Here is a 17,833-nt window from a genome sequence, read left to right on the forward strand (position 1 = left end):
ATTTCTTTTCTCTTTTCTCTATTTTTGAAAATTTATTTAAAGAAAACAGCCAATCCAGTTTGGTTGGTCCATGATATGGGTCCAATAGTAGTGTAGTTGGATGGGGCTTGACAAAAGCTTTCCAACGATATATTATAAGCCCAATTCCGATGAATATTCAGGAAGTTATGGCCAATTTACTAAACTGGACCCGGTTTGAGCCTTATATGCGGCCCAATGATCTAGGGGAGGGCCTAATATGATTTATCATTCCTAATGCAATTAGGAATGGTTTTATTCTTCTAGATTATTCTAGAAGGTTCTTTTCATTCCTAATTCAATTAGCATTGATAAATTGACTTTTGTTGACTTTTCAGAGTTTTAATTAAAATCAAAGAGCATTTTTGGGGAAAATACGATTTTATCCTCCTGTACGGCAAAATTTATCTGATTTTAGAAAACGCGTCAAAAACAGGGTTAGCGCCTGACGCCAGGCATTGACGCCTGGCGCTAGCATTGGCGCCTGGCGCCGATAAGCTAGCGTTGGCGCCAGCTCTGTTTTAGGTGCGCCTCCTCTGTTTTAGGTGCGCCAATGCTCTGTTTTGTTCATTTTATCTTTTTGGCTGATTTTCTCTATAAATAACGTATTAAAAACTCCGTTTTCATTCATCAATAATCAGTTTTCAATTTCATTCACCTACAACCAGTTTTCAATTCTCTTTCATTCTCTTCTAATCTCTATTTCTCTCTTCTCTCTCTCTAAAATTGCTTTTTACATACAAAATTCCGCATTCACAAGATCTAGAAACATCTAGCCATATTCGAAGTTGCCTTCGACCTAGTCGTGAAAGGTTTAATATCTGAGGGTTTGGTCCCAAATCTCTCTTTCAATTATTTAATTTAATTGTTTGTTTATTATTTTCCTTGAAATTACTAACGTGTGTATTTTGTTATTAGAAAGAGGTACGAGGCATCAAAGTAAGTACTTTAATGATTTTTATTGATGTTATGATGAGAAATCATGTTTGAATTGTTGTTATGATATTCCTAGTATCATGTCTAGGGTAACTTTAATTCCAAGTATGATTAAAAATATGATTGTTACGATGCCTTTTATGTTCTTCCTAATATTTATAATTGTTATTATCATGTTAGGGCTAAAGCTATGATTTTTATTGTTTAGTGACATGCTAGGGTTTGTTATTAATCTTGTTAGTATCATGCCTAGGATCTTGCTATTATTATTATGATTATTATAATTATTATTTATTATGATTGTTATGATTATGATTTTATGATTATAATATTTATTATAATTGTTATTGTGATGATCATTATTATTGTTTTAATTATAATTTATTTTTATTATGATTATAATTTTATGATTATTTATTATGTTGCTTGATGATATATATTGTTATTACTTGATCACGCCTTTTATGCATGTTTAAAGGGAATTTGTACTTGTAATCACGCTTAATGAGATAATTAATAATCTTGTTTAGGGTTAATTTGATTATAATTCAAGTGATCACCAATAATAGATTTATTTGTGCATTAAATTCAACCAACATAGATAAACAGGTTTAGGGTTAATCCTATTGATTGTATGTTAGTCAGAAAGCGCACATGAATACGATCAGAATAAAGTAGATGCCTAATATTAGGGCAGGTTCAATCTCTTTTAGGTTGGATTTGTACCTTCATCCCCGAACCCTTATTTGGTTCAAGACCTTATGGAGTTGACGATCTCTTGGATCGTTAAGGGGTGTAACCTTCACCCTGTGAATGGTTTACAAGTTCCTAAAACTTGTTGGCGACTCTTTTGCTCTATCTTCTTCCCTTTTGGACGCCACCGTACTTTAGTGTATGATCACAGTGGGGTTCGAGCTAGGGAATAACGCTTGAAATTTATTCCCTACAGTCACCGATACATTGTGTCAGATACACATTCTATCCCTTTTACTCTTTTATCTGTGGAACTAACATTTTTCTGCAGGTATCGGCGTATATAGAGTGATTTAGGATCGAAGAACGTCTTAAATTATTCTCCATCCCTATTGACTACTTTGACTATTGTTTTCCAAATTAACGTTTCTACAAACTCTTTCAACGCGGGGGTTCTGTAGACACCTAAAAATGCCTCCCCAAAACCAAACCCGATGATGAACAACCTTTCACCGCCATTATTGGTCGGGTTGAGTATTTAATATTGGAGTGATTAAATCTATATTCTATCCCAATACATTTCATAAAAAAACCCAATTCCTAGCCCATTTCCCCAAACCATAACTTATTTTCCTCTTTTCGTGCCTTTAAACCCAAAATAATTAATTCCGTGTCCCTTAAAATCATTCATTTCGTGTCCTTTTTATAGAAACGTTTAGATCAATTTATTTTGGTCCATAATCTGGGTACAATGATTGAATAGTTGGATAGTTCTTGAAAATATCTTTCCAACGATATATTATAAGCCCAAATCCGAGTTATGACGAATACGTTATGGTCAGAATACTAAACTGAGCCCAAACCGAACCTAAGCCCACATTACCTACGATCCAATGATCATGTGGAGGGTCCAAAAGATTTAGTCCCATTCCTAAAAAAATAGGATTAATTGGAAACTTCTATAAGTTTCTAAAAGATCTTAATTTTCCTTTTTGAAAAGATAAGATTAAAGAGTTTGAAATTGAATAAAACTCCTCTTTTTGAAAGTCCTAATTCTATTCGAATTGAAAGACATTCAAAGATAGTCAAATATTATTTTCCTGCCTCATAGTTTTTATCAAAATCTTATATGGTTAAATAGCTCTTGAAATTAATATATTATAATATTAATTCCGAGCTATAACGAAAAAGATATGAATGAAATATCAAACTTTATCTAAAACTTACACCGTCTCACTATTTCGGCCATATCTTTTTATTATAATTTTTTTTTAATATGATTTAAATTTTTTTATAAAGTAGATTTAAAGAGCTTTCCAACGAAATATTATTTATCTTATTCCAATTTCTGGATCAAAAGATATGATAAAAACAAAAATCGCAAAACTACTGTCTATCGCAATAGTTTTATTCCGATTCGAATTCGATCTTTTCTTGATTCTTCGACCCTTATTTTTTTCTGTATAAATAGAGGCCATATGACCCCTTTTTCAATCATCAACAAGCTTGATCACAAAATCATTCTCTTCTCCCTCTTAAGCCTAAACACTAGCCTCCTTATTCTTCCATAACACTTCCCTTAAGCACTCCAAGGAGTCCATACAACACCCGAAGTTCTATACTTAAACCAAGGCGTGAAAGGTAGAAAAAACTGAGGGTTTGGACCAAATCAACTCTACTTTTTATTTAATTTAATTGTTTCAATTTTATTTATATATTTATTGAATTTACTAACAGTTTATTCATGATGTAGCAATTCAAGGAAAAAGCGGAAAGTGAGTAATTAATCACTTAATTACTATTATTTTTATTCTTGTTTCTAGTATCATGATTAGGTTTATTATAATTTTATTTGACTAACGATATTATTGTTGAATTGCGTCCAATATTAATTTTTATTTTTAATGTATTTGTTGATCACTATATGCCATGTTCAAAGGGAATATGCAATTGAAAATCACGCCTAATAAGATAATTTGGACGACCGATTTAGGTTCCTTTTTAATCTTTCAGTTTAATCAAGTGATCACGATATTTTAGAATTATATGTTGCATTAATATTCAACTAATTTAGCCAAATAATAGTTTGGAGAAAATTGAATCTTTGTTTGCATTCCCCTTTAGATTGTAGGAATCGCTTTTCACTATGGCTATGTTTGGATAACAAAAAATTGAAGGAAAGGAAGGGAAGGGAAATGGAGGGAGACAAACTTTCTTGTTTGGATAATATGTTATGGGAGGGAAGGGGAGGGGGAGGGAAAGATCCATTTTTCCTTGTCCTTTAATAAAGACCATCCCTTCAAAATTAAAGAGATTTGGAGGGAAAATGGAGCTCATCATTTCCTCCACTTTCCCTTTCTTCCCCTTCCTCCTATTTCCCTCCCTTCCATTTCCCTTCTAATTTTTTATCCAAACATAGCATATAAGAATCGAGTAGAGGCCAATACGGGCAAATGCGACTCCATGACTCACTTCATACAATCATTCCCGATCCTCCTTTTGTGGTTCCAAGCCATATGGAGTTAGTAATCTCATGGATTATGAATGGGGTGTAACCTTCACGGGTCAGTCATTGTTGCCTTTCGTTGTCCCTTATACGTGGTTGCCTTAAATGATGCGTGAACAGTTTGCAATTTCCTTAAAACTTGTTGGCGGCTCCCTATTTTCCTTGTCCCTAATCATTGTCCCTAGTCGTATATGTTAATTCCCACTTCTTAAAAGTGTCAAGCATATTCACACAACATGTTATCGTAGGCGCACTTTAAACGATGCCTACAATTAATATTCAACCACTTTAGCCTAATAATAGTTTGGAGCAAATTGAATCTTTGTTTTCATACATTTGAGATCGCATGAATCATTTTTCACTATAAGAATAGAGTAAAGGCCAATATTGGCGAATGTGACTCCATGACTCACTTTGTACCATCATCCTCAACCCTCCTTTCGTGATTCCGAACCATATGGAGTTAGTAATCTCATGGATTATGAATGGGGTGTAACCTTCATGAGTCAATTGTTGTTGCCTTTCGTTGTCCCTTTAATCGTGGTTACCTTTAATGATCCGTGAACGGTTTACAAGTTCCTTAAAAACTTGTTGGCGGTTCCTTAAATGAACCTCTAATACCTCGTATTTTAATTAAAATAAGTTTTTTGAGAAGTATTTAATTAAATTGAATTTTTCTATTTAAAGTATTTTAATTATTAATTTTAAATAAGTTTTTAAATATTTATAAAAGGAAAGTTTATTTAATTAACTAATTTAATTAGGTTAGGGTTTAATTTAAGGAAAGTTTAGTTTAGTAAAGTTTTATTAGGGAAGGGATTAGGAAAATTAAAAGAGGAAAGTTTAGGGAGAAGGGTTTCTAGAGAAGGGGTATAAATATTCAACACATGAGGCAAATCAAACTTTGCCCATAGTGGAGAAAACCTAAGGTAAACTTCTTTCCCCTTTCTCTTTATTTTTCTTTCTTTATCTTTCTCTTTTTCCCCTTCCCCTTTTTCGGCTCCCCTTTCATCGCCGGCCGACCACCACCAGCAGCGGTGGCTGCCAGCCGCCAGCAGCCAGCAGAGCCAGCCGCTGGCAGCAGCCTGGTGGCTGTCGGATGCCTCTTCATTCGAAAAAAATTTAAAACTTTATTTTAAAAACCAATTTAATCCTAGATCTAATTGTTAATTATGAGTTTTGGGATTTGATTTTGATGTATGATTATGAGTATTATGTTAATAAATTTTCAGATTAAGTTTTTAATTAAAAAGCCCCAATTTTTGAAACCCTAGGTTCTTGATTTATAAATTATTGAAGTGTTATAATGTATAATGGGTTAAACCTTTTATTAAAGTGTTTTAAGACTTAATTACAACAAGTTTTCATTAAAATATAGTGCTGGAATTTTTGGTAGAGCATTAAAAATCAAGTTTCTTTAAGGAATTTTAATTACCCATTACTTGGGATTAAAGTATGATGTTTTAAATATAATTTCAGCTTATTTTAATTAAATTATGAGGGGTTTTATAATAGTATATATTGCTGAAAATTTGTGTAGAGAGGATTTTAATACTCTTCTATGATCTTAAATTGTAGGAGACTTTGAAGTGAGCGATTTCTATTAGTCGTGGCGATTTTAAGATCGTATACAAGGTACGTTTGCGTACTTAGCATAATTCTATTGATGTAGTAGCATGCTAAATGTGTTTAATTGATTACAAGTAGTATCATGCTAAATTTGGAATGGAAATTATGTTTTGGATGTTATTGATGATTGGATTATGAAGCATGATTTATTTGTGATGGATTATTGGATGGAAAATAATAGTTTGGAATATTGTTTATGAAGCACATATTTATTTGTGGTATGTTAGAGAGCATGTTTAATTAAACTAAATGTTTAATTTGGTTTGGAATATTAAAAAGGAATTTTATTATGGTTCATATAATTTTTATTGATGCTATAAGCATGAGAAAAGAGCTATATAAGTGTCTATGTACACGAGGAATAAATTGTATGTTGGTGCCTTAGTGCACTTAAGGTGTTTTTAACACCAAGGGATAGGATTTGTGGCGCTTTATGCGTTTAAGGTGTCATTGACACCGAGGTAGAATTAGAAAGGATTCAACATTAATTATTATGTGGTCACTAATTATTCAAGAATAAAATGGGTATATTTGATTAATTGAATAATTATTATTGATTGAATGATTATGGTTTAAGAGTCATCACCAAGTTTAATAATCTGTAAATAACGTAAAGTGAAAGAGACTACGCACCAAAACTCTTGGAACGTATAAACCTTGAGTATGAACATATTGGGGGAGTTATGGGGTTTTATGATTAACCATAAATTCTACTGGAGTACAAGACACTGTACATTCTTTTTATTATTATTATGCACAGAAATTCCGCCGCCTATGAGTGGTTATTAATGCTGGCACGGTTAGCTCCCGTGTTAGTAACCTCAATTTTTTTGGGGGAGGTTAGGGGAAATCCGTTCGATGCGTAGTCAACATTAAATAAATTATGTAGTGTCTAATGAGAACTTTTTTTGATTGTTGTATGCTTGAAAAACAGGTGTAACGAGGTAAGTTGTGTGTTGATAGGAAATTGTATGCTAGTGTGTTAATTACGTTTATGTAATCAACTTTGCTAATTGTGTGTTTTGTGTGTTTGTTGGCCTTGTCTTTATCTTGGCCCTATGATGACCCATTTTTAATGGAGATTATTGGAAACAAGTAGAGAGAAGCTTTTCAGGTGATGAAGCATATTCATGAATGGGCATGAGTGAAGAGCGAATCATGCTAGTTTCTATAAGTATATGATGTGTTTATTGCTTTATATATTTGTGACATTATTATTATGCGTGACTAACAAAAAGGTTTTGAGTTCGGTTTGGTTTTAATAAGGGACTATAATGGTTCCAAGTTGTAGGTTGATTTTATTTTACTTCGTTTAACTTTGGTTTGACTTTACTTTCGCTGATTGACTTTTTAAGTTGACTTGTTTTGAATGGTTTTGAAATTAGCCTTCCGCTGTGTGTCTTTGATAGTTGCATTAGCTGTTTTCATGGTGGCGGTAATGTCTTAGTTATTCCTATTTAAAGTTTTAAATAGGCAAAACAGGTATTTTAAAAGAAAGAAATTTCTAGGGTGTTACAAAGTTTTATCTGGGAGCTTTGGTTGAGATTTTATTACCACTAAAGCCAAAAACGTGTTTTAAATTTAAACTTGGCCATTTATTGGTAAAATTTTTAGAAAATTATTTTATTCTATTTATTTTATTTTGGGAGGATCAAATATTTATTGATTAAATTTAAAGCCGATTTTTTTATTATTTTAATAAGGTCCGAAATTTATTTATTTATTTTATTTGAAATGGTCCGAATTTTTTTTAAGAGGGAGGTCCAAAAATTTTGGTCTTATTTCTTATTTAATTTCAAGAAATTTTATTAAAAAGGAGTCAAAAATATTTTTAGTTTGTTCATTTTGCAGAAAAGCAAGGATTAAGGTAAGTATTACTCCGTATGTGTTTACAGTTTTAAAAAGCATGTTGGTGAGAATGGGTAGGAAAGAAATTGGGCATATAAGTTAGAAATAATCATGTTCTTGCATGCATTAGTATTTAGGTTATGAATGTTTAATAATGAATGTATTGATTAAGGATATGAATATATGTGTATAGGAATAAAGAAATTGTTTGATTGAACATTGAACCTATTTCATGGCAGAACTGTATTATTTGTTTTTGGGAAAGGGAATTCTTTTCTAAATCTTTTCTTTACAAGATGTGTGGTACCTGGTTTTTAGTGGACAGAAATTAGTCTATAAAAGGTTCCACTTAAGTGTCTGATAAGACTTATAAGCAAAACTTAGAGTCGCCACCTTATTTTTATCCGAATAAGGACGGATATAAAAACAGTCAATTTTAAGAAATTAAAACTTAATAAAAATCAATTGCTAACTCCATAAAAAGAAATAAGGCACAGGGTTCGGGGTTTAGGTTAAGAGAATCGAACATCTGGAACTTGTCTTCTCTTTCGTTCTAAGGAACGGGCTCTTACTATTGCGTTGTTAAAAATCAAGTTTTAAGACATATTAATCACATAAAAAATAAATAAATACAAGGTAGGTTTGAGCACCAAAGTTGCACTACGTACCAATCATAGTGAGATTTTGAATTCACTCACGGATCAAAACCTTCGTAGTTCGGACAAATGCCATGTTTTAAATAACCAATTCCATTGGGTTTTTAATTTTGGTTGTTGACATAAACATCATTTTTGTAAGTGGGATTTTAGTGATCTTTGGCGGATTCACTCATAAAAGTAAAATGAACCACCTTGGTTGAGGAAAATCACCCCGATTAGTGATCACCAAAAATGTCTTTTGAACAAGACAATTCAACAAATGCGTCCCGATTGACGACTTTTAAGTGGGTCAAGGTATTTTTTGGAGTGAAACTATAAGGGTTCACTATATAATCTCACTTTGGGTTTAAATTCACTAAAGGGTAACTTTGTAAGGTTTTAAGGGTTATGTGTTTAGGCTTAATGGAATTGGCCAAATAAAACACGACACCTGTCTAGGCCTTACTTCCAAATAAAAGGGAACAATAAACTATTTAATCATAACCGATTGTCAATTAATCCATCGGGTAATTATGATGGGATATAAGTTTATTTTCATGGATATGGATAATTGTTACAACCTTATACAACTAAATAATTTATGCTAACCTCATGCTTGGAATTGAGGCCATAACCTCATATTAACTATCATTACTTATTAAAAACAAACAAGCAAAGTTATGATTTATTCTTGTGTCACAAAAGGATTTGAAATAAAAAGGTTCATGAAATTATAAAAGAAATTAATGCTTGTTAAAACTTTTATTTATGAAGACATCTTTAAAAGAAAATTAAAGTTCTTAGGACATCAATTATTTCAAAAGTCATCTTTTAAAGATTTTTAAAACAACGACATTTAAAATTAAAGACTCTTATTTCTGAAGTCATCTTTAAGGTAAGATTAAAACATTTTATTTAAAATTCCATAAGTTTAAAAGTATATAATATAGTGTAATAGGTTTCATATCACCATTAGTTTCTTAAAAATAAATTAATACCATTTTAAAAAGCAATTAAGAGAAAAACGTGCATATTTCACCTCTTAAATAGTTTGAACTAAAAAAATTATTAAAAATCATAGAAAAATCGAAAAAATTATTGTGAGATATGGTTGGAAAGCTCTTCTATGACTTGAGATAAAGAACTGGAACTGATTCTTGTCGTGAAGGTTCTTTCATAGGCCATCTTTGGGACGTGGTAAGTAATTCCTTACTCTTGAACAACCTTTACATAAACTCTTAATTCATTAGGTCTTTAAGCTCACTTTAAGAAATAAATCATTCCTAAAAATATACTTTAGGCAGACATATGAATGTATTAACCTTCCATATTTAAAAATGCATTAGAAAGAGATGCAATGCAAAATGCAATTACCCCCCCCCCCTCTTTTATAACCTATCACCTTACCAATAGGCTTGGCTTTCTAATGTGGAGTAATGAAAGATTTAGGGCTAATTTAGCACCTAATATCATCATTACCCCTATTGGTAACATCACATGAAAACAAACACATTAGTTAGCATAATAATAATAATTAAGGAAATTAAGAAAAGATTGAAGATAATACCTTGAGCTAGATGTAGCAATTTTTTGGATAACCTCTTTGGTTTATCAAGGATGAAAATATGATCACTCCTTAGTTAAAACGAAATCAAAGAGTCTAAGTAATTTTTTTGGAGTTTTGAGATATTAAAAGAAATTAATACAAAATAAAGCTAATGAACTCTTTTTTTTTTTTTTCTTTTTTTTTTTATATATATTTGATTATAGAAAATGAACTTGAAAAATAAAACTAAATCTTAAGAAATAAACTTTTTTTTTATTGTTTTTAAAATAGAATAGGAATACTTAAGCAATTGAACTAATATTTTTAACAAAGATAATAATAACAACAATACTTAAACTTGAGATATTTTTGTTTTTTTTAATAGGAATTAAAGATAATAACAATACTTATATAAAAATAAAAATAACAACTTAATTATAAGATGCTTTTTTAATAAGCTAATAACCTAAAAATAAAGCTAAATTAGAGAGATTTTAACTAAAACAAAGATTAGAGGAAAATTTTTTTTAGAGAGAATTTTTAGAGAGAGAAGATGTAAGAATTTTTGATGTGTTTAAAACTTAAGAATTAGGGGGTATTTATAGGAAAATAAAGGGGTTAATTTGTAAATAAAAGAAAGTAAATAAATTAAAATTCAAGGATTATTTTGGTAAATATCAAGATTTTGGTAATAATGAGAATCTTGATATTAAATTCTCTTGTTTTACATGTAACAAACTTGCTAATCTATTTTGCAACGCTTAAAATGATAAAATAAAGAAAACCGTAATAAAATCAATTCTAATATTCACATAATAAAAAAAAGGTTCTAAAATGCCATGGTATATATAAAAAAAATATATGACCAAGTCGTGCCATAACTCAAAAGATAATACTCACATGGTATACAATAAAAGAGTGCCTAAATTTAATTAGTGACTATTATACTCACCAAGATGTTAAAACAACACTTATACAATTAAAAAAAATAAATAAACAAAATCAGCTCTGAGAGGTCAGCTCTAAAAGATACACAAAGACATTAGGTTACAATACTAATAGGGTTGGACAAAATATCTCAGAGTCAGTAAAAAAGTAAAAAGAAAAAATAACCCCTGCCCTCATTAGATGGTACATATAAATTTACCAAAGAATATCTAAACATACGACAAAACCTTATATATACGAGCATTCCAAATAATAACCCTTACTAAAAAAGTAGATCATATAAAATCATAAGATTGACATGGTCAACGTGAAAATATATCATACAATATTAAGTCATACAACATAAATTTAAGGAGGTCAAGAGTAAAATATATTCCCTTGACCGAATGACCTTAAAAAAAAAAAAGGTGAACTCTTATCTTGCTTTACTCTACTAAAACACAAATTTATATTTATCATAGCCGTAAAAAACAAAGACAAAAGATACAAACCTAGATCAAAACAATAGAAAAACAAATAAAACGGAAGCCAAATTCACGTCGGCAAAGTGAATTATCATAACAGAAATTACTATTTGGAATAGTGCCAAATAGTGTTTGCATAGTGTTTTGAATAGTGAAATACAATATATGACGCGTATGAAATCCAGATGTCCCAATTAGCGTTGGATAAATATTGATACAATTGGTCAAAATTGAAATTTATTGGATACAATATTAACCGCGGGGAATAAAAAAAAAAGGTAACGTTAATTCACTATTGACAATTGCTTATCAAAATTGAAGAAGGAATACACAAACTAGACTGAGTAAACAAATCAGAGAAAAAAATAAATAAATAATAAAGAACAAAACAAAAAAGAAAAAAAAAAAGTGAAAGGAAAAAAAAAACGAAAAGGAAGTAACATGAATGTCAGAAAGTGATAAATTTTCATAATAGCAAAGACATGACCCTATTTTTTAGGTGATTTTACTATTCATACAATAATTATACGTACAACTATACATTTACACTCATACGTATCCCTCTTTTACTCTCATCCATACAATACTCAATTATTCTTAGATAAATATCGATGGGTTTGGTCCGAACTTATATCTATCGGATCAAGTATTAACTACAGAACAAAAAGACAAGGACATTATAACAAACGTACATAAAAGGAGGTCCCTTTAGCACTACAACATATAGTACCCATTTAGGTGTGGGAATGTTTGTCATTTCCCTATATTGGTAAGGCATGAGTCTTTTAGAGTAATGGACTTTATAGGTAAACTGGTCATATAATAGGGGAGTGCACAAATCACAAAAAAAAAAAAAAAAAAAAAAAAAAAAAAAAAAAAACTAGATAAAATAAAAAAAAGCACTCTAACAGTCTAAGTGAACATATTAATCTACTTACTATACTCTAAAGGGTTAAACGATACTTGTTTATAAGGAAAATGACATATTCCCCTGGCGAGACAAAAAATATTGTACTTTATACTATACGATTTTTATACATATACGTACAAAAATAAGGTCTAAAATACTTACTTTTTACTATAAAAAGAAATTACCCTTATCCAAAATCTCCACTCACCACTTAAATCTTATTTTCTTCCATCTTCCTCCTTACCCGAAAAAATTAAACAAAAACCACCATTAAACTCAACCACCATGTTTCAAGAAAACCAAGAAGATCAGCCTGCCTTTACATTTGAGGAAGACATGAGGATGATAAGGGTGTATTTCATGTACATTGTGGGGCTAGTGGTCCTCCTAATGGCTGTATTAATTTACTTGTTAATCCATAAGTAAAAAACCGAAAATTACTTCGGTGGAGCAGGGTAGAAATGCATGTAGTGTCAGTTGTACTCCAATATTTTGTAATTTAGTAGTTTAGAAGTACAAATTATAACATTTTTTTTGGGAATTATGAATAAAAATCATTATTATTACTTTTTTCATTCGTTTTAAATAATAAAACAAGCGTCATTAAGTTTATAAAAATAATTAGCAAAATAATAATAATTATTTGCAAAAAAAAAATGTAATTATAGTAATAAAATATAATTAATAGTGATAATTAAAAAGGTAGGATCAAAATTTGGTGTCTACAGATTGCCCCACATTGATTGAGTTTAAATAAAACGATAATCAATGTTTGAGAAAAGACACAAAATTTTGATGTATGTTTCTAAAAAAAAAAAGAGGGAAAATCCCAATTGATTTTCATTTAAACATTGGCTTGAGTGTAGTTGAAAAACTGGCTGAAAAATAAAGTGAAATTCCCACTCAATTGCAACACAAATGTTGGCTTGAGTGCAGTTGAAAATCTGGCTGAAAAATAGAGTGAAATCCCCACTCAGTTGCAACACAAATGTTGGCTTGGGTGTAGTTGAAAAACTGGCTAAAAAACATAGTGAAATCCTCACTCAGTTGCAACACAAATGTTGGCTTGGGTGCAGTTGAAAAACTGGCTAAAAAAATAAAGTGAAATTCTCACTCAGTTGCAACACAAATGTTGGCTTGGGTGCAGTTGAAATACTGGCTTAAAAAAATAGAGTGAAATTCTCACTCAATTGCAACACAAATGTTGGCTTGGGTGCAGTTAAAAAACTGGATTAACCTTGCAGAAGGTTAAAACTTCAATTTGCACGAGCTTGAAGAAAAATAACAATCATTCTTGAAAAAAAACACAGTTTATGGATTTCGGATGCAGAAACAGCAGGTGGTTTGTACTGAGTTTTCAGAAAAGTAAACTCCTTCGGCCTTCTCTCCCTAGCTCCATTATCACCACCACCCCTATAAAAAGGAGGTGGTATTCATTCTTTTCTACACCAAAACAAGTCCCTTCTTCTTCTTTCAAGCTTCTTAAGTCTTATTTTTCCTCAAATTTCTAAGAAAAAATGAATGCCATGTTTCAAGAATTCAATGAAATCAGTGGATCTAGAAAGCTCCAGCTAAAAGGGGTGGTAGAAAATATTTCTCCACCTCGCCTTTCCCCTTATACAAGTGTCTTCACCCGAACCATCACCCATTTCCTAGTCATTCAACCTCGGTATGACATGATTCATGTTGCTGTTGAATTTTGGGATGAAGAACGCCATGTTTTTCGTTTTGGAGAGACGGAAATGACTCCTCTTTTAGAAGAAGTGGAGGGTTTACTAGGTCTTTATAAAGAAGGTCGTGTGATTGCACCCGCTGACCCAAGGGCAACTAATGCGGTTATGAGGGATTTGCTAGGTATACCATTAAATATGGAAAGCAATTATCGCCTGCTTGACATTTTAATTTTAGAGAACTTCCTTGAAACCTTCTCTTTATCTCATTGGGAATTTGCCAACAATGAGGATTTCAAAAAGTGCCAAGAAAAAGCTTGCATCCTTTTATTGCTCGGCCTTGTTTTACTCAAGGAATCATTATTTTCCTGTCATGTTCGTTGCCTTTCTTTGTTGTCACAGATTGAGTCAGGGAACTGTTTAGGGCCTCTTATCCTAGGGGAACTTATGATGGGGCTTAACCATATGAAACAAAATCTAGGTGGTTTTGTTAAAGGGTGTCTAGTTGTGCTTCAACTTTGGTTATGCGAGAAGTTCAAGCTGTCTAGACCACCTTTTCGAACTCCTTACCAAACCCGACATATTCGGGAGAAAGGTTTTTTTCCTATATTCCGTCAATGTTTCAACCATGGTGGATGGACAGACCTCTTTGCCGCAGCTGACATGGAAGGGATCATTTCATTTCTCAACATAAATTCCATAACAATTAGTACTAGCAGACGCAGAGGTGCTCAACTTCCAGGATTATGTCGTGTCACCTTCTATATTCCTGGGAGATGCTTGAGACAAGCGGGCCAACTCCAATGACTCCTAGAGCTCCATGAGCTTTCAGTGGTACCTTGTACCACTTATGAAATTGGTAATGTGGAAGCTCTCAGGGCATCATCTCGTGTATGGCAATTTGCACGAATGCTCTCTGCGTTTTCAGTTCTTGAGAACGATGTTCCAACCCCATCCTACACAACATAATTGTTGGAAGACCTCGAGGGTGATGCTCGAATCAATCCTTAGAAGAATTCCCTTATTGTAATTCAATACTTGTACTTGTGTTTCCCTTGTTTATGTATTTTCAATTCCCAAAAGAAGAAATCGTATCCGAAGGCATTGGTCTTTAGGGTATGGTGTATGTGGTCGTTGTTTTCATAGTTAAAAGTGGATGTAATCTCGCTAAAAAGCGAGAGAGTGTGTTAAAAAAAAAAAGTTTGTTCGTTGTAATCATATTTTGTTAAGTATTGACTTGATCATCATCTTTTAATAATAATGAATATTTCTACATGACCATTAAGCATGCAATGCAAACATGAATGAAATCTAAACTTTAACATGATACACATAACTATCTAAAGCTAGTAGGAGATTCAGTTTTTTTTTTTTTTTTTGCGAATCCCACAAATACAACACTGTACCAATCAAGCATAATACTTTTTTAACTGATCAAGGTTGGTGAAATGAACAAATTCATTTCCATCAAGATCCATCAATTTTACTGCTCCCGCTGGTGTAAGATGTTTGACTAGGAAGGGACCAGACCAGTTTGGCTTGAATTTTCCACGTGGATCATGAATTGGTGCTCGATTTTCCTTAAGTACCAAATCTCCTTCTTGGATATTCCTTTCCCTGACCTTTTTTTAAAAGCCCGAGCAATGCGTCTTTGATAAATTTGAATGTTGTGAAGGGCTTGTAACCTTCGTTCACTTGCCAAAGAAAGTTCATCATATCGTTCTTTAAACCATTGTTCTTCAGATATCTCGCTTTCATTCATTACGCGAAGCGATTGAATCTTCGTTTCGATTGGAAGAAGCGGATCCATTCCATATACCAAAGAATATGGAGTAGTCCCAGTTGGTGGTTGAATGGAAATTCTGTATCCCCAAAGTGCATATGGAAGCTTATCAGGCCATTCTCGAGCCCTATCTGTCATCTTGGCGATTATCGTCTTGATGGTTTTGTTAGCTGCTTCAACAACTCCATTGGTTTGAGGCTGATATGGTGATGATTGATGATGTCTGATTTTGTACTTCTCAAGGGTTTTTTTGAGATGGCCTTCAAATTGTGAACCATTGTCGGAAATAATTTCAAAAGGTAACCCATACCGACATATAATGTTATTGATTACAAATTTTGAAACTTGTTTTTCCCCTAGTTTCGAATATGATGATGCTTCCACCCATTTTGAAAAATAATCGACAGCAACCAATATATATTGATGCCCGTTCGAAGCTTTCGGATGTATTTACCCAATGATATCTAAGCCCCAGCTGGAAAAAGGCCATGACGAAGTAAAATTATTCAGGCTAACTGGTGGCATATGATTAAGGTTTGCAAATAGCTGACATTTTTTGCATGTTCGTACGAAATGGATGCAATCACTTTCCAAGGTGGTCCAATAATTTCCTGCTCGCAAAATCTTCCGAGCAAGCATTCGTCCATTCATATGAGGCCCACATTCTCCCCCATGTTCCTCTTCCATGATCCTTTGCGTCTGCTCCCCATCGATGCATAATTGCAAATTTCCATCGAAACTTTTATGATACAACAAACCTTTCAATATTGTGAAATGAGAAGCTAGCCTTCAAATAGCCAATTGATCCTTCTTGTGACTTCCTTCAGGATATTCTCCATCGATTAAATACTTCTTAACACCAGTATACCAAGCACCCTCATCATCTTCTTGGGTTAATAAAGCAATTGTTGGTTCAAAATTAACCACTGGAATTTCTTTTTCTACAATTGTTACTGACTGTACCTTCACATCATCGTCCCAAGTTAAATTTACTGCCAGATTTGCCAAAGCATCGGTGAAACTGTTTTGTTCCCGAGGGAGATGTTTGAACTCTATTTCTTCAAAGAATGGGATAAATTGTTGAAGATACCCCGTGTACATTTGCAACCTTTTGTCCCGAACTTTCCAAGCTCCAATAGTCTGGGAAATTATGAGATAGGAATCACCGTACACCGTGAGATTTTTTGCACCAGCTGCTAATGCTGCTTTGATTCCATAGATGCAGGCTTCATATTCAGCCGTGTTATTTTTCGTTGGGAAACTAAGCTTCACAGCAAAGGGAATATGTACTCCATAAGGATCGATCAATAATACTCCTGCACCATTGCCCCTCATGTTAGAGGCTCCATCGAAATACATCTTCCATTGTGACGTACTAAGACTGAAAATATGTTCATCTGGAAAATCATCATCAAATTCATCACCCGATATAGGTCCATCAGCCAAAGCTTCAGATATAGCCCTCCCTTTGACATACTTTTGATTCACACACTGAATGTCAAATTCTGACAATATCGCATGCCATCTTGCTATTCTTTCACTCAAGATTGGCTTCTCAAAAATGTACTTGATTGGATCTAACCTCGAAACTAGATAAGTAGTATGTGCTTGCAAATAATGTCGAAGCTTCTTTGTTGCGTAAATAAGGGCAATGCAAGCTCTTTCCAAAGGAGTGTATTAGTTTCATAGTCAAGGAACTTTTTACTGAGGTAGTAGATAGCCATTTCCTTCCTTGTACCCTCTTGATACTGTGCCAAAAGAGCTCCCATAGCCGTTTCCGTGATAAAAAGATATAATATATCAAGGGCTTCCCCGGTTTCGGCGGCATTAAAACTGGAGGATTGGAGAGATATTCTTTCATTGAATCAAATGAGGCTTGGCATTCGTCATTCCATTTTGTAGGACACATTTTTCTTAAGTAACTTGAATATAGGTTCACACCGGGTTGTCAATGGCGATATGAACCTACTAATATATTGAATTCTACCAAGAAATCCCCGAATCTCCTTTTCTTTCCTTGGCGAAGGAAGCTCTTGTATGGCCTTTACCTTGTCAGAATCGACCTTAATTCCGTCTTGACTTACGACGAAGCCTAGAAGTTTTCCCGAAGTTACTCCAAATACACATTTCTGAGGATTCAATCTCAGATTGTATTTCCTAATTCTATCGAAGAATGATTTTAAAGCATCAAGGTGCGTCTCACGATCATGACTTTTGACAATCATGTCATCAACATAAACTTCC

The 17,833-nt window shown here is 32.7% G+C and overlaps 2 protein-coding genes across 2 annotated transcripts; both read right to left on the bottom strand.

Moving 5' to 3' along the window:
- Nucleotides 1-15,319: 15,319 nt before the first annotated feature.
- On the bottom strand, nucleotides 15,320-16,276 carry LOC145557428 (uncharacterized). Its single transcript, XM_081618610.1, has 2 exons — nucleotides 16,177-16,276; nucleotides 15,320-15,849 (listed from the first exon to the last, which is right to left on the bottom strand). The coding sequence occupies exons 1-2, from the start codon at nucleotides 16,274-16,276 to the stop codon at nucleotides 15,320-15,322; spliced, it is 630 nt and encodes a 209-aa protein (XP_081474736.1).
- A 102-nt stretch (nucleotides 16,277-16,378) lies between these two features.
- On the bottom strand, nucleotides 16,379-17,358 carry LOC145557429 (uncharacterized). Its single transcript, XM_081618611.1, has 2 exons — nucleotides 17,295-17,358; nucleotides 16,379-17,178 (listed from the first exon to the last, which is right to left on the bottom strand). The coding sequence occupies exons 1-2, from the start codon at nucleotides 17,356-17,358 to the stop codon at nucleotides 16,379-16,381; spliced, it is 864 nt and encodes a 287-aa protein (XP_081474737.1).
- Nucleotides 17,359-17,833: the final 475 nt, after the last annotated feature.

Source organism: Chenopodium album, chromosome 9 (genome assembly GCF_948465745.1).
Source record: "Chenopodium album chromosome 9, dcCheAlbu1.1, whole genome shotgun sequence".
NCBI classification, from domain to species: Eukaryota; Viridiplantae; Streptophyta; class Magnoliopsida; order Caryophyllales; family Amaranthaceae; genus Chenopodium; species Chenopodium album.